Source organism: Cryphonectria parasitica, assembly GCF_011745365.1.
Source record: "Cryphonectria parasitica EP155 unplaced genomic scaffold M406scaffold_4, whole genome shotgun sequence".
Classification (NCBI taxonomy): Eukaryota; Fungi; Ascomycota; class Sordariomycetes; order Diaporthales; family Cryphonectriaceae; genus Cryphonectria; species Cryphonectria parasitica.
In genome coordinates this window covers 4,296,950-4,315,872 of record NW_024468912.1, presented here as the reverse complement: position 1 = coordinate 4,315,872, position 18,923 = coordinate 4,296,950, and the positions used below count along the sequence as shown (strand labels likewise).

The 18,923-nt window shown below is 53.4% G+C and overlaps 7 protein-coding genes across 7 annotated transcripts; 1 reads left to right on the top strand and 6 right to left on the bottom strand.

The window, feature by feature from the left end:
- Positions 1 to 243: 243 nt before the first annotated feature.
- Positions 244 to 2,729, bottom strand: M406DRAFT_257042 (Arginase/deacetylase; the record flags this gene model as incomplete). Its single annotated transcript, XM_040917149.1, has 5 exons — positions 244 to 572; positions 651 to 819; positions 888 to 971; positions 1,056 to 1,119; positions 1,186 to 2,729. The coding sequence occupies 5 exons, from the start codon at positions 2,727 to 2,729 to the stop codon at positions 244 to 246; spliced, it is 2,190 nt and encodes a 729-aa protein (XP_040777346.1).
- A 1,209-nt stretch (positions 2,730 to 3,938) lies between these two features.
- M406DRAFT_322358 (uncharacterized protein) lies at positions 3,939 to 4,694 on the bottom strand. Its single transcript, XM_040919630.1, has 2 exons — positions 4,671 to 4,694; positions 3,939 to 4,584 (listed from the first exon to the last, which is right to left on the bottom strand). The coding sequence occupies exon 2, from the start codon at positions 4,477 to 4,479 to the stop codon at positions 4,036 to 4,038; it is 444 nt and encodes a 147-aa protein (XP_040777345.1). The 5' UTR covers positions 4,480 to 4,584; positions 4,671 to 4,694; the 3' UTR covers positions 3,939 to 4,035.
- Positions 4,691 to 5,853, bottom strand: M406DRAFT_290838 (uncharacterized protein; the record flags this gene model as incomplete). Its single annotated transcript, XM_040918927.1, has 2 exons — positions 5,529 to 5,853; positions 4,691 to 5,445 (listed from the first exon to the last, which is right to left on the bottom strand). A coding segment is annotated over exon 2 (741 nt), but the record flags the coding sequence as incomplete, so codon positions are not given.
- A 263-nt stretch (positions 5,854 to 6,116) lies between these two features.
- On the bottom strand, positions 6,117 to 7,468 carry M406DRAFT_290836 (Brix-domain-containing protein; the record flags this gene model as incomplete). Its single annotated transcript, XM_040918926.1, has 3 exons — positions 6,117 to 6,922; positions 7,025 to 7,242; positions 7,344 to 7,468. The coding sequence occupies 3 exons, from the start codon at positions 7,466 to 7,468 to the stop codon at positions 6,309 to 6,311; spliced, it is 957 nt and encodes a 318-aa protein (XP_040777343.1). The 3' UTR covers positions 6,117 to 6,308.
- Positions 7,469 to 8,236: 768 nt separating this feature from the next.
- Positions 8,237 to 9,933, bottom strand: M406DRAFT_101680 (uncharacterized protein). The gene is made up of 5 exons (XM_040914964.1): positions 9,494 to 9,933; positions 9,400 to 9,412; positions 8,909 to 9,298; positions 8,750 to 8,830; positions 8,237 to 8,655 (listed from the first exon to the last, which is right to left on the bottom strand). Exons 1-5 carry the CDS (start codon positions 9,512 to 9,514, stop codon positions 8,522 to 8,524), a joined length of 639 nt encoding a protein of 212 aa, XP_040777342.1. The 5' UTR covers positions 9,515 to 9,933; the 3' UTR covers positions 8,237 to 8,521.
- A 1,636-nt stretch (positions 9,934 to 11,569) lies between these two features.
- On the top strand, positions 11,570 to 16,062 carry M406DRAFT_330207 (uncharacterized protein; the record flags this gene model as incomplete). The annotated part of the gene is made up of 3 exons (XM_040920494.1): positions 11,570 to 11,792; positions 11,942 to 12,484; positions 12,746 to 16,062. 3 exons carry the CDS (start codon positions 11,570 to 11,572, stop codon positions 16,060 to 16,062), a joined length of 4,083 nt encoding a protein of 1,360 aa, XP_040777341.1.
- An 835-nt stretch (positions 16,063 to 16,897) lies between these two features.
- On the bottom strand, positions 16,898 to 18,025 carry M406DRAFT_330206 (uncharacterized protein; the record flags this gene model as incomplete). The annotated part of the gene is made up of 1 exon (XM_040920493.1): positions 16,898 to 18,025. The coding sequence occupies one exon, from the start codon at positions 18,023 to 18,025 to the stop codon at positions 16,898 to 16,900; it is 1,128 nt and encodes a 375-aa protein (XP_040777340.1).
- Between the last annotated feature and the right edge of the window lie 898 nt (positions 18,026 to 18,923).

Below are 18,923 nucleotides of genomic sequence, written 5' to 3'. Positions count from 1 at the left end.
TAGTAGTAGTGAACCCTGAGCGGTGAATCCTGGAAGAAGACATTCCCCGTGCCCAACTCTTGACGCAAAGTCCCACATGATGACAAAGAGGGGAAAACAGAACCATTCTAAGCCTCGCCCAAGCGCCTGTATCTTCCTCTCATCTCGACGATGGCAAGGCTCACTAGACTTCTCTCGACCGTCCTCTTTAAACCCATTAAGTGCCAGCTGCCCATCTCGATCATCCTTCAGTACCGCCCCCTCTTAACTGACCATGGGATCCTCCTCCGTTGTGTCACCCTCACTCGTAACTCGCCGTTCCCAGATGAACTCTTGTACCTCTTCGGCGTGGCGCCTCATCATGGCATTCAACCCCTTCTCGGGACTGCGGATGACCGTGCCGAAGCGCTTCTTGCGCGTCTTGGACTCGTACCCCGCGTCGAGCCAGCACAGGTGGTTACTAGCAACAAATACCCGCGAGTTATGCTTGTACCACGTGGAGAGGTGCTCATCGACGTCGGATTTGATCGGGCGCAGGGGACCGTTGACGAAGTTGATGACACCGGAGAACTTGAATTTGCAGTCTATGTTGGCTCAGCTGTTAGCAACGTATAACGAAAAGGAGAATGGGAAGGGGGGGGGGGGGGAACAAAGGTGGGCAGGAGACTCACTCCTGTTCAGAAGAAGGATTTTGATGCCGATGTACGCAAAGCCGACGCCCATGATGAAGAGGTCCCCGTCATAGAGCTGCAGATAGTTGTCCCAGAGGTAGCAGACGAGCTCTCTGATCTCTGCCTGGAGCCTGGCCTCGTCCGACTGGTGAATATAATGCTGCGAGTTCTGCCAGGAGAAGAAAAACGTCAGTTGCCCAGGTCAGCTTGTGGGTGCGGTGTGGAAGGGAACCCTACAGGTGGAAAGCGAGGAACGTTAATGTCCATGATGCCGAAGTCCTTTGAAACTGCCCATTCCACGAACTTTGGAGTTTGATCCACCTATTCTCGATTTATCAGCATGATGTCTTTAGTCAGATATCCTTTCCATTATCATTAGATTAGCCAGGCAGGAAGATAACTTACCACCCAAGCATTACCACTGGGGATCGTATTGTTCAGGCTGTCCGGCTGTCCCAGCAGCTCAGGTCTGCTGGTTGTCAGTTATGTGCCTGCAGTCTGAGACCCATTCGCGGGGGTTGAAACTAAAACTTACGGATCATGAAGGATGACCAGGATGTTCTTGGCGGACTCTATATTCCGCGAGACCAGCACCTGGTTGTCGTACGTGCGAAACAGTGCCTCGCGCTGGATATACAGCGGGTACATGTCAAATTTCTCGGCAAACTCAACGAGCTGAGACGTGCGCAGAACATCCGTCAGCCTCTTTCCCTCCTCCTTCTCGATCTCGGGGACATCGATGACCCCGGGCCGCATGCACTGCCAGAACGGCGCCTGGTAGGTCCTGACCAGCTCCAGGGTCTTGTGTGCCTCGGCGTTGATCTGGGGCAGGTGCAGGGTTGGCGGCGGCTCGCCCATCAGCGTCTGGGCGACGGCCAGCGCCGAGTTGGAGATGGCGGTCAGGTTGTAGCCACCCTCGAGACACACGGCGACCTTGCCGTTGGCGAGCGACATGAGCATGTGTGTCATGTGTGCGTAGCATTCAGGGGTCACGAAGCAGCCGCCCAGCTCGTCACCGTTGGCCGCGTCGAAGCCTGCCGAGATGATGACGAGGTCTGGGTTGAACTCTTGTGCGATGGGCATGATGATCCGCTGGAAGGCGGCCATGTACTCGCCGTCGCCCATGCCCTGGTCGTGCCAGCCGATGTTGATGTTCTTGCCCTGGGCACCATCTGCGCCGCACTTGTCCAGGCCGCCGTCGGGGATGTTGGGGTCGTCAGGCTGCGCAGGGTAGAAGTGGCCGTTCTGGTAGACGTGGGTCGAGATGTAGAGCACGTTGGGGTTGTCGTAGAAGATGTTCTGGATGCCGTTGCCGTGGTGCACGTCCCAGTCCAGGATCAGAATCCGGCGGCACAGGTCTGGGTACTCGAGCTGGCAGACCTTGGCGGCAACAGGCACGTTGTTGAACATGCAGAAGCCCATGGGGCAGTCATATTCAGCATGGTGGCCTGGAGGACGGATGACGGCAAATGCGTTCTTGACATCGCCCCTGACGACGGCCTTGCAGGTCTCAATAGCACCGCCGGCAGAGATCAGGGCAGCCTCGAAGGTCATGCTGCCTACGTAGATAGACTCCCGACCTGCGTCCATCAACTTGGTAATGGACCGCAGTTCCTCGGTCGACTTCTCCGACAGGCTGCGCACCCAGTCGTAGTGCCGTTCCAGGTGCACCGTGCAGATCTCCTTCTCGGTCGCCTGCCTGCACGGAATCTTCCACATGTACAGCGTGGGGTTCTTGCGTCTGACCTCGATGGCGTCCGCCTCGCTGCCCTGAAAGATCAGGCCTGCTTGCTTGAACTTGTGGTAGATGCGCTCTATACGGCCAGGATCCTCAGGGTGGTGTGGCTTGCCGCCGAAATCAGCATTGGCGTGTAGCTTCATGCGGTCATCGTAGCAGACGCCCGTGGGCAGCTGTGCGCGTCTCACCACCGGCCGTAGCTGCTGGTCCACAGAGTGTTGCGGGGTGTCCAGGTCGTCTGCCTCGTCGGTTTCATCTGAGGGCGAACTGTCGTCAAAAGTTGGCACGGCGCCTAACTGTTCAAAACCGCATGCCGGATCGATGCCTCCTCCGTCTTGCATATCGCCCTCCATGGCGATGTCGTTGTCGGTGTCTTCAACGGCCGCCATGACCCTTGTTGTTGAGTGAGAACTTAAAAGGTAACAGTCAGGATCTGCTCTTTGCCTGTGTGAAAGGTCAGTAGATGCAGTCTGAAGTGTAGGAATCGATTTGCTCTGGTCACAAGACAGGCAGCTGGAGCGTCAATATGATGTCGTTGTCTGAAGTAGAAGTAATTTCCCTTGCTGGCCACGTTCAAACCAGAGTATTGAGGTGCAAAGAAGGGAAGAAGAAGAAATGAGAGTAACGACAAGTTTGGAACTCTGCGCTGAGGTCAAGATAATCAAAAGCACAAAGAAAAGGGTGTTCAGGCTGCAGCCCCTCCTGTGCACCACAGCAACTCGAGTATCATGCACGAAATGGCTGGATGGGCTCATACAGGCGGTGCACCAACTCTGCTCCCCGAAAGGCAAACAATTCGCTCGGGGTCCATGGTTCAAAGAAAACAAAGAAATATACTCACAACAGTTATGATTGAAGCTTGACAAGGCGCAGACCCTGGTGCCTGTGTTGCATCCAGCACACTATCGTGCTGCAGTTGAGGGTCATACAAAGGAGGATGGACGTTTCGATGAGCCGTAGCTTTGCAGGCTGCTGCTGTGTAGGGTCAGGCAGAACAGAATGGACTGATAAGGACTGAAAATAGAGCCGATTTGTCTGACCATGCTCCAGAAGGATGCAGCTTAGACATTCCCTGACATTCCCTGAACAGTGGTGATGGTCGTGGTTGCCAGTAATTGAGGATCCCTGTTTGTTGGTGTTGAAGTTCAGGATTGCAGCGCGTAGTTGGTCGCTGCGGTGCAATGGCCCCCCTGTCTGCCGCGCTAAATGGTTCGTTAACAGCCTCCAAAGGTGATGTTCTTAATGACTAGTCCAATGCATGCATATTCGGTTTTTCCCTCGTTCTTTCTTCATATTAGACAGTCAGATACGAAGTTTTACAAACATAATTTTTATATCTCCAGATATGAAAAGAGAAAGATGTTCATGCGTGTGTGTATGTGTGTAGATATCTGCACGCGTGTATAGTCTGCTGCGTAGTTGTTAGCCACACCCAGCTGCTTAAGGACACCTTCAGCAAGGCTGGCCTCAACGGCTATGCCAGAATCATATTCCTTACTGTAAATCATTGTACAAGCACGAAAAACTGGAGACAAGGATTCAGAGAGAGAGAGAGGGAGCGAGCGTGTAACTACCCACTGTCTATCTGTATGCATATGTCTACGTAACAAGGCTTAATACTTCATGCCACAACTCAGAAAGCAAGACCTAAGGCTCGAGTCGACCCCTTTGCGTCTGCGCATGCCAGCGCGAGGGGAGCCGAGCATGCCTATCCTCAAGAACCCAGCCTGCTGCCTTCTGGCGACGGTCCACTTTATCCATGTTTTCCCTGACGGTCTCATCATCCTCTTCATAGTCCAGGATGCCCCCAGATGACTCATACACCCCGCAGTACACGTTGAACAGCAAGTTCTCCGGCTCGTCGCCGGCGGCCAGGCACCGCTCGCCAACGACAGCCTGTATCGCGTGGCCCAGGCTCTGCCGGTCGAAGAGGATGTTTGGGTATGCCAGGCGCACCTCACGGACGATCCTGTCCCGGGAGTAAGCGAAGCGGTTGATGGCAAATCGCAGGATGTCGTCGGGCGAGAGCTTCAGGAAGGTGTCCACTATTGCTGCGTTGGGGTTTGCGTTGATGATTGCGTAGGGGTACATGTTACAGATTGCAAAGGGGTTAATGTTGGGGTCTGCTGTGTACTGGGGATGATCGCGACAGGAGCCGAAGCTGAGATTCTCTGCTTCGTGAAGGGGCATCTTCCCATCCTAAAAGGGGAGGTCCCGCCGTGTCAGCTGGCCCTTTGTTATTCGACCCAGTCGTCGGATAGATAAATAGGTGAAGAAGAAGACCTACGTTCTCTCTCATCACCTGCTCAATCGAGGGGCAGATATGTACCCGCACCATGGCGTAGACCGTTTCCCACAAGTCATGGAGTCCTACAAGTTCCATATTCGACAACACACGCAACTTTCTGCAGCGAATATCATAGGAACCTTCGATCGGCTGATACCTAGTAAGGCGCTGAGATTCCCAGTGAAAGTGGCTCGCGTACGACATCCACTGGTACAGCGCGCGCCGAAGCCTTTCTGCCTCGCGAGGTCTCAGTGCCCGACAGTCCGCCGGGATCTCGCGAAAACGGTATTGCGGGAAGAATTCCTCCCACTTCTTGACGGTAAAGTACGTTCGGATGAGCTTGCGGAAATGCGTCTGGTCGAGCGTGACAGGCCGCAGCGAGTTGTGAGTCTGTCCATCAGGGTCAGACTCCTCATCCTCGCCGTCTGAGATGAGTCTCCCCTTGAAGTAGATCCTGCGGCGGAGGCAAGGACCACAGCAAACGTTCACATCCTCCAGCGGCTTGGAGACGACGTGCTGCAGCAATGCATCGAGCGGGCTCATCTCCGCCTTCATAATATCCATGACCAAGGTATCCTGATGTTTGAGGAAGATTGATCTGATGGCATTATTGACCCCGGCGAGATTCAGAGCACTTTGGAGATCCAGGAGTCCAAAGATCTTCAACATCATCTCGACAGGCATGCTCATGATGCCGCAGTCTGCACCATCCTCTGGGACCCATGTCTCTACTAATGGCGAAGAGTGTGATGCCATGATGATTGTCCAGTCTTCGAAGCAGGGTATCAGTGAATATCCGGCAATTCGTAAGCTTTTCGGAAGTATCGCAGCGCGCGTTGGATAAAAAACTCACCGAGCTAGGAGGAGAGACTTCACTGCCGTAGCAACGACCCTGTCTCTCAAAATAAATATAGCACAAGGTAATCGAAGCCCCGTTAGGAAATTGGATTCAAGTCCCAAGGAGGCCAACCTCAATCGTGAATCGATTCCAAAATCTTCCCACGATCGAGGTAACAAGCACACCTTGGCCTCACAAGCTGCTGACCCCAGCGTTGGGGCTATCCGGAAGGGAGGCGTGTAACGCCAACATCTTCGGATCGGAAGACGTTGTCAGCAAGGCAAACAAAGGGGGTGACACGCTTGAATATGGTCGTCGACAATTCAAACAGAGGTGTGATGGGTACGTATGAGATGCGAGGTCTTGAGTTGGTGAAGGCTGTACTTTGAGAAGATCGAACGAGGGCAGATGTTGGTGGTTGGGGTTGCACATGCAGGGGGTGAAATTGGGGGTGGTTGTCATCAGCAACCATTGCGCTGCGATGAGAGCGAAATTTCCGTAGCGTCAAGCCCCGGCACATATGGCGGCAATAACCACAGCCTCAACTCTATGTATGTCTCAGAAGAATGTTTTGAATAGATGGGACCGTCCACTCCTCTTTCCGATTGATGCTAGCATTACAGCGGCCATGCATGTGAAACAATAACTATTTTGATGCGTATCTATTAGCTCGGAGGTTTCGTGCTGAACACTGGGTATAGAGAATCCCCCAGTTCCATTCTTGTTTTTCGCAACCATAACGCCATATCCGTGAGGGAGGAGAAAAAAAAAAGAAAGAGAAATAAAGAAACTCTGTCAAGAGAACACAGCCTTTGTCGCCAAAGCGTCGCTCTTCTTCGTGGTTTCCCCGTTCGTCCTCAAGCCAAGCCGATCCTTCCTCGTGACCGCGTCGCCCTTCTGCTCCGCCCTCACGTTGTGCCTGCCGGCCTTTCTTCTCCTCAGGTCGGCACGGACCTGGTTTGGCGAGACGAACTGCTTGTTCTCGTAGATGATCGGACCACCAAACGAACCCTCCTGTATGATGATAGGCGTGCAGACGAATCTGGGCCCAATCTCCACCAGGTTGATATCCGTGTCCTTGCCTCCCCTCCCGGTTTTCTCCTTCTTCTTGCCCTTACCGGTATCCATCTCCTCGTCGCCGTCCTCGTCGGTCTTGGTGGCCGTCTTCTCGACCTCGTTGATCTGGTAGTTACGCACCCAGATCTTGCCGTCCGCTACAGTGAAGCCTATGACGTGGTCGACAAAGGGCTTGGACTTGCGCGCCCCCTGCGGCACGCCGAAGATGTGGAAGAAGAGTTCCTTGATCACCATCAGGTGCGGGTCCTTGTCGAACGCGGCGTCGAAGGAGAGCACAGGGCGGGAGCCCTTAAGGCAGTTGCCCGTGAAGTGTAGCTCCTCCATAGTATGCACTAATAATCACAACCCGTCGAAATTAGCCTCTCGCGCCTCTCGCGGTCTCCTGCGTTGGTCTTGCAGACAGGTTCCTTGAAATATAAGAAAGCGATTCTTACAATTCTGCACGTGCATCTTGACCGTTGGCCCGTTCGGCACCTTGCTCGCCCACATATAAAGATCCTGGCCTTTTCGCGCCTCAAAAAACAGCACATTGTTGCAGTTGTACAGCTCCGCCAGCTCGTTGAGCTGGTACAGCTTCGACTTGGAGTCAAACTTGGCGTCCTTGCGCCCGTGGGGCATCATCGCTGCGAGGTCGTTAAGAAGGTGTCGGTGTCTGAAGAGGCACAACGCAGTGAAATAGTCAGTAAATGTTGTGGCTGTCAGGTGGAACGGGGTTTCTAGCCGCAATGACCGGAAGGAAAGAAAACGGCATACCGGTATGTGACGCCTCTTGACGAGAGGACGAGGACCCTCTGCTTGTTCTTCCTGGGGCCATTCTTGGTCGACTCCTCGTCCTTGGGGCCGTTGATCTTGTTGAGTGACTTGTAAACGGTCGCCATGTTTCTGTGGGTGAATGAAGACGACCAAAAGGAAAGGTTGTGTGCAGTCTCTCCTCGAAGCGCACAGTGTTGTCGCTCTAGAGTTGCGTTGCGAAGGGAAGCGACTACTTCAAAAAATTAACCCCGGCCTCATACGATAAGATAAGCCCAGTCTTAGCGCGGGGACTACCAATCCGGGCATGGGGGGTCTACTGTGATCCATTTACTGCCACCGGCGGGTCCCCTGAGCGGTAAGTGGGCTTTTTGCAGACACGTCTATCCAAACTGTCACTGCATTATAGGTGGGCCAGACTTGAAGTCTGCCCAGGGGGCCAAAAAATGGAGACGCTGTTGTCTGGCGCCCAGAGATCATCCGCCCAACCCCCCCCCCCCCCCCAAAAAATTGGGCGTGAGACTCGGGGTGCCCGTTACAATGGGTCGTATCGCAGACCCATTCTCCCTGAGAGCGACCGTCTCTGTACTGCGCCCGGGAGGGGAGCTGGTTTTGGAGGGGCGGTCAGAGCTCCCGTGACCCCCCTGTCAGCTGCGAAGTGTTTCGTTGCCACTCTCTTTTTGGCTTTTGCTGCTGATGGAAGAAGAGGAGGGGCAGTGATCGCAAGTGAGCCTCGGCGTCGTGTTGGTGGGTTGGGTCAGCCGAGTCCAGAGTAGGCAACAAAGACATTCAGCTCAAAGACAGAGCACATAGGCATAACAAAATTGGTTTTGTTGTTCACAATAGTTCCATTGATGATTTGCGATATGTTCTACGCCGAAGGGAGCCAATATGTTAAACAAGGGATCGCAGTAGTAGTAGTATTACCCTCTCTCCCAATAACAAGAGCACGAAAAGGTACGAACAAAACAGAAGAGCAAGTAGCATGACTCCTTAATAGCTGAGAAAATCAATCGTCAAACCCCGCCCCAAAGAGACCCGTCCGCAGATCCGTAATCCCGTCGCCTATCTCTGTGGCTTGTGGCCGCTCTCTTCTACTGCCCCGACATTTGTTTCCCATCGTATGTGACGCCATGTATCATCATCAGTTTCGTGCACACGCGCGAGTGCTGACCTGCCCATTAACAGCACTTGCCCGCCGCCTTCGAGCCATCCTCTGGCTGCTTGCTCAGAGAAATGTTTGTGCCTGCCCCGATCTGTGCCTGGGCGCCATCGCCGCTGTCGAGGGCCTTGCTCGACACGATTCGGTAGATCTCTGGAGACAAATAGAAATCAACAATCAGCTCTGAACGTTCTGCAGCATCGATTCTGTGGGGATGCAAAGGGATGGGAGGAGGTTCGCCACGTACCGGTCAGAATGTTCTGGAAAGCAAGCTCTACGTTGCTGGCGTCAAGGGCAGACGTCTCGATGAAGGAGAGGTGGTTCTCGCCTGCGCAGAGAGAAAAGGGAGAGGAAAACGGTTAGTACTCAGGGTCGTGTTCGTCATGCCATTTTCCGGTGGACTCACTGGCAAACGACTTGGCCTCTTCTGTCGGCACAGCCCTCAGATGCCGCAAATCACTCTTGTTGCCCACCAGCATGATGACGATGTTGGCATCGGCATGGTCCCGCAACTCCTTAAGCCATCGAGTGACATTCTCGTATGTCTGGTGCTTGCTGATGTCGTAGACCAGAAGGGCACCGACCGCGCCTCTGTAGTAGGCGGAGGTGATGGCGCGGTAGCGCTCCTGACCTGCGGTGTCCCAGATCTGCGCCTTGATGGTCTTGGAATCGACCTGGATGGACCGAGTGGCAAACTCAACGCCGATGGTAGACTTGGAGTCCAGGTTGAACTCGTTCCGGGTGAATCGGCTCAACAGGTTGGACTTTCCGACACCAGAGTCTCCAATCAGCACCACTGTAGGAGATTGTGACGAGGTTAGCTTCTGGGACCGTGGTTGGTAAGGAAGGGAGAGGTCGGGCGATCGCGCGCAGCGGACGCTTCGAGGGGACTCGTACCCTTGAAGAGAAACTGTCAAAGGTGTCAAGGTCAGCGCATTGCAGCCAGAGGAAATTCAGCCTGGAGGGGTTATGGAGTGGTGAGCAGACTAACATCGTACTCGTCGTTGGCCATAATTGTGATAGGTTGTAGTGACGTAGGTAAAAGGAGGAGGGCCTGTCTCTAGCTGACAAAGTCTTGTAGCTCGTCTATGAAAGTTCTAAGGCCTTCAGACTCAGGAGGTTGTATCGACACGATTCGAAATGGTTGCTGGAGGAAAGTGTGTGGATTCGGGGCTGCCAGCTACGTGGTTGTAAGTAGGTCAAGATGGGCTGGAAAAGGAGGTGTGCAATGCAGTGCAGTGCTGTAGTTTGCAGCGGCACCCTGGGAGTTGGGAGGGGACAAAGTTGCAGTAAGTTGATGGATAGCGTTAGTCAGTAGTCGGCACTAAGAATAGCGGGTCAGGTCTCTGTTCAACTCAGGGTCCTCTTCAAGTACGATTGGTGAATGGGGAAAATGGGAAGGCGACTGTTGCCAAACAGAATGACAGATATGCAGTCAAGAGGTGTGAACAGATTCAGAATTGAGGGGAGGGGAGAGATAGAGGAAGAGGAGGATGACTGCACTGAATCATCTAAACACCCCCACCTTCTGGACAGTCAGACTCAGGCCCCAGGACTGCAGTGGGCGGGCTACAGAATCGGATACAGCCCAGCCGAATGTTTCACCATCACGTGCGGAACAGCCTCCTGGCGTAAAGACCAAAGACCAACCAGCCCTATGATGATTGCATGCCTGGGAATGATCTGAACTACTTTGGTAGGCAAATTCTGTATTTGGACTCGGCTGGTTTTGGCTATCAGATGCACTGCACTGCATGCTGTTTTCGATAGTGCGATCATGCTTGGAGTTCCTGGCTACACGGTCTTGAGTTCGTCATCTGAGCAGACCCGAAAGTCTAGTAAATATAGACTTCTCAGCAGGAAACCCCCAAGATGCTTTGTGTGATAAGAGAACCCGATTGCCAAAGATAGTCCTTACCCACCTGCTCAGCTACAACGATATCCTATAACAGTACATAGTAAAGCATGGCTTACCAGGCCCTGGTCTGAGCCACCAAAGCCACATGGAAGGCCTATCTGGGGGTCATATACAGGCTAAAAAATGACATGCTATTTAAAGAAGGATGACATAAGGTTTACATAGGAAGCATCATTATACTTAGTAGTAGACAACAATCTACTCTAAAGCGCAGATACCCGAATTAGGTCAATCATACTGCACTGGCCTGCTAGCACCTACAACGGTCGCTGAACGGCGGCGAATGCATGCTAAAAGATGTGCCAAGTGTCACAGATGCCAGGTGCCAGGTGCCAGGTGCCAGGTGCCACGCGTACCGAGTAATTAGGCAGTGACATTCGACGGAACCCTCGGACGGTTTGCCTTCGCCAGCGCTGCCCGACTCGCTACTACGCATCAACCTCAACTTGAAATTAACAAGTAATGATAACCCCGTTGCGTGTTCGAAGGAATCAGACGTGTCTCCAGACACACTTGTTTTTCGTGCCACCAATGCTCACTTCTTGCATCGGCTAATTTACAGAAAGACTAAAATCTGGGAGAAGCAACTTTGCAGTAGGTACATGGGTCCTAGTTCGTTACGTGTTGATTTGCGCCAGAAACGTAGCCACGGCAGGCCCGCTGTGAATGAACAAACTAAGACCAAGCCGTAAGGTGCCTCGTCATTTCTTTCTCTGCCCCAAATGACGACGGCGCCATCGCGAGATGAAATAATTTTCATCACTCCTTTCGCTGGTAGTAACATCTTTCCCGTGCACAGCTCCAGAACCCTTCCATACATATCTTTGGTCCTTCCGTTCTTCAGGCTCGTTCACGCTGAGTGATACCGGCGGTGAAGTCGTTGAGCCTGGCATGCTTGCGTTCCTGGTCCGTTGTTTGGCAACTCCACCACCAGAACGTCGCAGTTTGCCCCACGTCGAATCTCGCCATCTGCAGGCCGCACCTGGCAGCTTTGTTTAAGGCAAACTATCCGAATGCACGCAGTCCGCAAGTAGCATTCATGCCTATAAAGCTTTCGTACGCAGTCTCAGGTCACCCTCCGTCAAGCTCAATCTGCTCCTCGCCCATTCAACCTCCGTTGCCCGACAATTTGGCTGCTTGACCACTACTATGGCCGAAGACGTGCAGCGGGACAATGATCCAGCCTCACTGGCTCCGAGGGATGGAGACGAATCCGATACCATATCACTCACATCAACTGCCTTCGAGGTAGATTCTGATGCTGAATACGTTGTCGAGGCCATACATAAGGAGAGCTTGAAGATGCTCGGGGGCAAATTATGGCGTTACGTCTTGGTGGAATGGTCGAACTTCCCATTGGATGAATGCAGCTGTAGGTGATAAGCTTATTTCTTATGCGTCCTGTGACTCAACACCAGAGAATCATTCGAGGCTGGTTTGGGCCGCTAGGATGTCTAGGCCATGTCCCTGGCCACAAGAGTCTCCTCCATTCACGTGATTACTCACTTTCAATCTCCGTAGGGGAACCATTCGAAAATCTTTCAAAAGAGTTGAAGGAACAGTGGGAGGCCAAAAAGGTCACCACTGACCCTAACGAGGCCGATGAGTTCGAGAAGAAGTACGAGCAGGCTCGCACAGTCAAGCTGGAGGAGTCACGTCAGCGCCACCGCAGGAGAAACGCCAAGCGAAGAAAGCTTGGGCTCGTCCGCACCGCTTTCTACTTCAGAGGCCAAGATTATCCCGATTCTGATGATGAGCGGCATAGGAGGGAGGGCGCCTCAGCCAGGGTGATTGATACCGCAGAAAATGAGATCGTGGTCGAGCCACTCAGCTCTTCCTCAAGTGATGCTGCTGAATCCGAAGGCGACATCGAAGCCGAGCCGCCCATTTCTTCTGCAAGCGATTCTGCTGAATCCCAGGAAGCAGAAGAGCACAACGAAACCGACATTGAAGCCGCCGACGCCTTGCTTCCTAGCAAGTCTTCATCTCAAGTGAAGGCAAAGAGGAGAACTCGCCCTAATAGGATATTCACCTATGATCCGGACAAGACTGTGTCCGAGGAGAGTGGGTCTCTATCGGTAGCGAGAAAAGAAGTAGCAACGTCTCATACCTCTGAAACCCCGACTCATTCCGGCCGTTCCAAGGCTTCAAAACAAGGCCGAACTGACAAGTTGCCTCGTCAAGGCAATAAAGTGCCTCTATCAACGGGATATACAGGCTTAGCGCAAAAGGCCACCGCTACCGCCACTTCCTTACCCAGTCGTTCTAAAGAGGCTCCTCCCAAGAAAACAGCGACAAGAAGCACTGCTGTTGATAATCTTACAGTCGGTACTGCGGAGAAGAATAAGGGCCTCAAGGCGAAGAAGAGCGGCAAAGCCGCACTTAACGTCTTTACGGGGGGGAGCAGAGCGAGGCAGAGACGAAGCATAGGAGACGACGAGATCGATAGCAGCAAGGGACAGAAGTTCTATACGAATCACGCATTGGTCCGCAAGGCCGAGCACAGGTCCAGAGCCAGAAATGATGGCGCACCCGATATTCGCATGATCCCCGACATGCTCTTTGTGCCAGGTTCCAACACCAGCAAACAGACCAAGTCCACTCAGCAGGCAGAGGCTCCAAGAAAAGATGACGAAAATACAAGGGCCCCCGTGGTCACGGAAGAACGCCCTGTTAGATCTGCCACAATGCCTAACCCTGTGTCGTCGAAGAGGTCCATTTTCAGCTCAGGTACCAACCCCCCCAAGAAGAAAGCCAAGTCGGTGCGCTTTACTGGAGTAATCGATGAGCCGTCTATGAGCAAATCGAGGTCAGAGCGCTTCCCAAAAGGGGACGAGCGGTTTGTGTGGGAAGCAGACATGCAAAGCATCACTGGGGATGATACTCTGTTCGTGGATGAACCGATGGAGATCGACAACAGTGCACCCTTCATGGGTAACCCACCAATGTCAGACACAAGTGTGCCGGCTGCAGGGTTCAATGGCCCTTCTCTACCGGCCTACAAAGACCTGTGCTCCGTGAGCAAAAAGATCATGCTCTCAACCGCCTCCACCCAAATACTCGACGTCACTTTCGACGCTGTTCCCAGACATGATTCTCAGGCTGCATACCAGCAGTCGCTGAACGGATTCTCAGATTCTGAGCACCTATGTATCGGTCATACAGTCCGGGCCGACGATTTCAACTCTCAAATCCCGTCACTTGCATACCTGGGCTTTCAACCTCTCTTTTCAGGTTCAATTAGGTCTGATGAGACAGATCGCGAGCTGGAGACCATTGCTATGCACCTCAGGCTCAGATCTTCCGGCTTATTCCTGGCGCATGAACACTTTAACCTCCTAGTGTTCCCAACTAAATGCGAGGGATTCGACCTGAATGCTCTGGGAGTCAAGTCTGTCAGCCCAGATAGTGTTGCGCTCAGATACCTGGTTTTCCGGTCGACATACCCCATCTATCGACTTGTTCGGCCTAGCTCAGATGTACAAGAGCCCCTACACATGGATGTGGGCATCGGTGCGGACATGTTCGAGAAAATACTTAACTTGCGGTACAACCACCTGGTAGCGGGGTCTGCGCAACACAAGAACAAGTTCTTCTTCTTGGCTTTCCCAGAGCGATCCCTGGCATGGCTCGCGTCAATCTGCTCCTGGTTAACAATGCGCGACCCTGGCTGCAAGATCTACACCAACTTCGAAACAGGCGGCTGGTCTGCTTTCGTGCGGCAGACAAAGGAGGGGTGCGGCATCGTTATCCTGCATGAGGCCGTAATCCCTCTCGTGCGTCGATTCCCATCGATGGCTCAATTGCTGCAGGGATACAACATTAACTTTTGGCACTTCTCGGAGTCCCTAGACCTGCAGCAAGTTCAGCCATCGATAGACTCAAAGGTCGTTCCTGTGGTACCGACGATGTTCTCACGTCTCTTCCCTTTCGGGAAGGCCTTCCTGATAACACCAAGCTTTATTGTCTCTCAACCTCAAGAGGCTTTGAGGTTCCTGACGTGGTTCTTCGAAACCCAGGCCAGCCATTCGTCCACTAAATTAGTGACTGCCTACAACATCGGCGACTACCTCCGTGATCTATTTGATGAAAAGTGTGCTCATCTGGAACACATGCTGAAGCGATGGAACACCATGTCTGCACGAGATGTGGCAACCCAGAAGAGCGCTGCTGCCCTCACTGACCAAGATTTGAAGGCCAGACGGAAGATGTGGCTTTACATTGACAGACAATTGTTGCAACACTCAGAGGTTGGCGGTCCTTACTCAGGAGACTGCGCGGTGCTCTACGCAGACAGCTCGATCGACCCACACGACGAGCAAAGCCTCGTCAACTGGTTTGGGTGGTGGTCTATGGCATGCAGTGACCAATACCGGAAATTTTACGTCATTGGCTCAAAGTTATCGATGGATGCGGCCAGGGCTCGTCGAAGATTCAAAGTTCCTAAGTACGGTCGATCAGTCGTCAATGATCCTGAGGAAGCCATGAGAGCCCTCTTGAAGAGTCAGGGCGAGGAGGTCACGATGACACATCCTGAGTCTCATGACGACACGCAGACGAAGCGCGACAAGAGACTTAGGGGTAATGAGAACAACCTTGTGCCCTTCCTGGAATCCCTGGACAGAACACCCAAATTTATGGTTTACCGACGCCCGGTATCTTGGGCTGACACGAAGATGGCAGATCATTTTGGCGACCATCACATGAAATGTGCGACAGTTGATCAGTGGTGGAACTTCACCTGGGGCTGGCTCAAGGATCCCTTAAAGTCATTCAACACATATATCGGGCTCTTCTACACCATAGAGGAGGACTGGATCCCAAGTCACTTTCGCCCTGGCTTGTGGCCGAGGCGACATCCGTGGCTTGCAATCTATCGCCCGGTGAATCCTCATGATAAGAGCATGGGCTTTAGCCATGGTCGAACCGAATTAATCATATGGGACAGTCGTGCTGGCCACGAGCTCGAAGGAAAGTCCTCGCTAGGGCTGGCAGACCTGACCTGGATGCAACGAGACCTCGTCCGCTACATTCAGCTGCATGCTCACGAAAAGAATCCCAACGCGTCCCTCGAGAGAGTCTGGCTGGGTGGTTTCCAGAGGCACCTGAGCCAGTGCCACTCGGCGCTACCAGCAGATGCCACGGCAGAGTTCCTGCGGATGATATGTGAAGATCTGGTGCGGCGCGTCCCAGGCCACGAAAGGCACATGTATGGCGCCGATTATCGCCAGGTCGCTCTGCACCCGACAGGAGGAGAAGCTGTTACCTCGAACACCCAGGAGGATGACCAACGCCAGCGCGAGGGTGATGAGGAGAGGGATGATGGTCCCGACACCCGTATCATCTTTCATCCACCCCGCGTGTCGGCAGCACTCCAACCCAGGTTCACTTCCAGGTGCACGAATCAACTATTTGAGGCCGTACGCGTACACAAGCTCCGGAACCCGGATGCGCAGGAACTGATCTATACTTACACCCCGACAATGGAATGGTATCAGCACCAGGTTGCTGAGGGTCGCCACTTCGAGCACATTGAGATCGACAGCTGGGACAAGATCTTCCATAGACTGGGTATTGATCGCGCAGAGGCACCACCAAAGTCGGCGGATTCGGATCGAAGCATGTCGTCGCCAATCAAATGATAAACGCTGGGCAGCCACAAGGCTATCCCGAATTACGTTCAGCTTGGACAAATGCCACCATCACCACGGTGGGCTAGCAGTTGTACGATCTCTTGATTACGAGATTAGGCGCTGAATCTCCGATTTAAGAAGTGTATGTGAGGCGTCCTTCATGACCCAGGGCTAGACAGGTCCTCTACTACGTATGTAAGTGCGACAGAGGATGAGCAAGACTTAGGGACGGGGAATGAAGATTTGTGACAAGACTCATCTCTTGACTATGTGTATGCTGACTACCCTTCGAATCGACAAGCAGGCGGGCCTAGAGGCGGTGGCAGTTCACTACAATGTACATCTAAGCGGTGAAGGGCGTCGAAGTAGGGAAGCGACGGTCACGCTGTACATATTGCAATGGTAGGACGAGGTGCAATGAGTCTTGCCATGGTATCAGGGACGAAACCCAGATGTTGGAGTCAGACTGTGATAAACTTGGACGTCAAGAGCTATTGGACCCTCCGTGGCAAAGGCGACTTGTTCATGATAAACATGCAATCTATACACTATGATGACTGTTGCAGTCAATGTGCACCATAGAGCATAGCTGAAAGGGGTATCGTGTTCTCTGTATTGATAGCCTATTCGTCGAATGTATCTTGTACAGGGTCAATACAACTCGTCTCGCTTCTCCCAAGGGCTCTCCCATATCTGTTTGTCGGTGGCCCTGCCTCATGTAAACGCTGAAAGCAGTAAAATGAAGGGCTCCTCAAGGAGCTGGAGCCGCCATTGAATATCCCCGTCCTCCCTTCGCCCCGAGCCCCATCCTGAGGCAGATTTCGTCCTCAGGTCTTGGAGCCTTTCACCTTGTCGAGGCCGGAAAACTTCTTGTGCTTAACAAGACTCCCTTGACACTCCTGATGTTCGTCTTCACCCGTTTGATCTCATCATCCGGCTCGCTCCGCGCCGCGCCGTATAAATAACTGCTCCCGACCCCGAAGGATGCGGGTGGGTAGGTCAGGGCGTGCAGGTCCGAGCCGAACTGATCTAGCACGCTCTTTGTCTCGACCATTTCCTCAGCCTGCTGTATGACATCTGTGGCCAGGCCGCGCACGGAGACGCTCAGCCGCGCGAGCCGGTCGGCCTGGTACTGCGTCTGTTCGGCGTGCGTGGAGGTGTGGGTGAGGCGGTCGGGCGACGAGGGGGATATGGAGGGCAGTGGTGATGTCTGGACGCCTATATCGCGGTGAAAGAGTTCGTATGGGTCGTCATAGCTGCTGCTGCTGCTGGCATCGTCGTCGGCCTTGTCGACGCCGGGACCGGCAGGCTTTCCGACGGAGTGGTAAGCGGCGGGGATCTCGGACACGGTCTGCTCGAGCTTCTCGACGAGGCGAGTCAGGTTCTTGTTGGCGTTCTGATGGAAGTCCATCCGCGCCTCGAGCAGGGTCTCGACCATGGGGCTGACGAGGTGTCTTGTGGCGCCGTAGACGAGCGTCGAGACGCCGGCTACTAGGCCGAGGGAGTTGAGAAGGCCGGAGGCGGTGATCAGTGGTGGTGGCTTGAGGGGTTTGGTGAGGAACTCGGGGTAGGTGACTATTGGTGGGTGGTCTGTCTTGATCTCTGGGGTGGATTGTTGTGTTGCTCCGATGCTGCTGGGGGGAGCAGTGCTTGTTGTCTCTCGTGGCGGTGCCTCGGTGGTGGTGGTGGTAGTTGTCATAGTCGTCGAGGTTTGTGGTAATGCTTCGCTGGCAGTGTCGAGGAGTCTGTGAATATCTGCTTCTTCCAGGCCTTTGGATCTCAAGAATTCAATCTTCTTTTCCCTGCTTGCATCCCTTACTGTCTCATCTTGTAGAAACCTCTTTGCCTGCTCCAGAGTGCCTGTGCTGGGAGACACCTGGGAGTCCACCACGCCTTCGGTTTGCTGAGTAGCTGCTTGCTGCCATGATGGGATCAGGGTAGCTTGCTTGTTATCCTCATCTGAGCCTCCCATCTTTTCTGATTTTATAAACACAGCCCACAAAACTAGTAAAACAAAAGTACGAATGATACAACAGTGGGATTTGAGGAGGAGAGAGGAAGGAGTCAAGATGATGAGGACGAAGTGGAAGGTGTGGTGGTCGGCCGGCAAGCTTGTGAACCTCGGCTGAAGAGTGCCGGTGCACGGACCATATACAAAGGTACATCTTCATAGCACATCATTATTCTCAAGCCATGACTCTTTCAACCCTTGTAGGAAGGAAATTTAACGAGGGAGCAAGAAGCAGAACCCTCTTGCACGCCAGCACGAAAGAGAAAACGGCTCTTGTCTCATCCAACTCTCAAGGAGCTTCTCTCCCCCAACGAACCATCCTCATCAATTCCAATCCCAGGTTGGCGTAAGGCTCCGCGGATCCGGATTCCCTCGTGGCGACGAACAGCAAAAGGGACCCCACTGTTCCATCACTGTAGAAGGGCCTGGCCTGGCCTGGCCACTCACTGCACGACAAGCGACCGAGCAACCTGCAGACGGCAGAGGGTCGCAGGACAATATCGAACCCTCTCAGCTCTCGGCTGCAACGTTGACACGAGCACGAGCACACCCACAGACACGATTGACTGATTGCCCTCCAGACACCTCAAACGCAGCAGCGTCGTATCCCGTACCTTGCGTGTATCCCTCGAGGTAACTTAATTGAACAGGTATGTTACTCTCTGGTTTGGAAGGGATGGGGGCGCTTTGTTGGACCGCGTCCCTAATACGCTGTGTTCTGCTCGAGCCTGGCTCGCCTCATCCTCATGCGGGTTCCTTGCAAATATTGGCTACATAACGGTAGCAGAAAAACTAATCAAGAGTGCATACAGTACGTACAAGGGCCGTTGGACGAGGGGAAGGGTCTGCCTGCCTGCTA

Bases quoted from the DNA above. Each gene is read 5' to 3' on its own strand.
- M406DRAFT_101680 (XM_040914964.1), bottom strand. From the start codon at position 9,514: ATGGCCAACGACGAGTACGAT. The intron at 8,831-8,908 runs GTGAGTCCACCG...CTCTCTGCGCAG, and splicing joins AGAGGCCAAGTCGTTTGCCA to GCGAGAACCACCTCTCCTTC. The intron at 8,656-8,749 runs GTACGTGGCGAA...ATTTGTCTCCAG, and splicing joins TTTCCAGAACATTCTGACCG to AGATCTACCGAATCGTGTCG.
- M406DRAFT_322358 (XM_040919630.1), bottom strand. From the start codon at position 4,479: ATGTACCCCTACGCAATCATCAACGCAAACCCCAACGCAGCAATAGTG.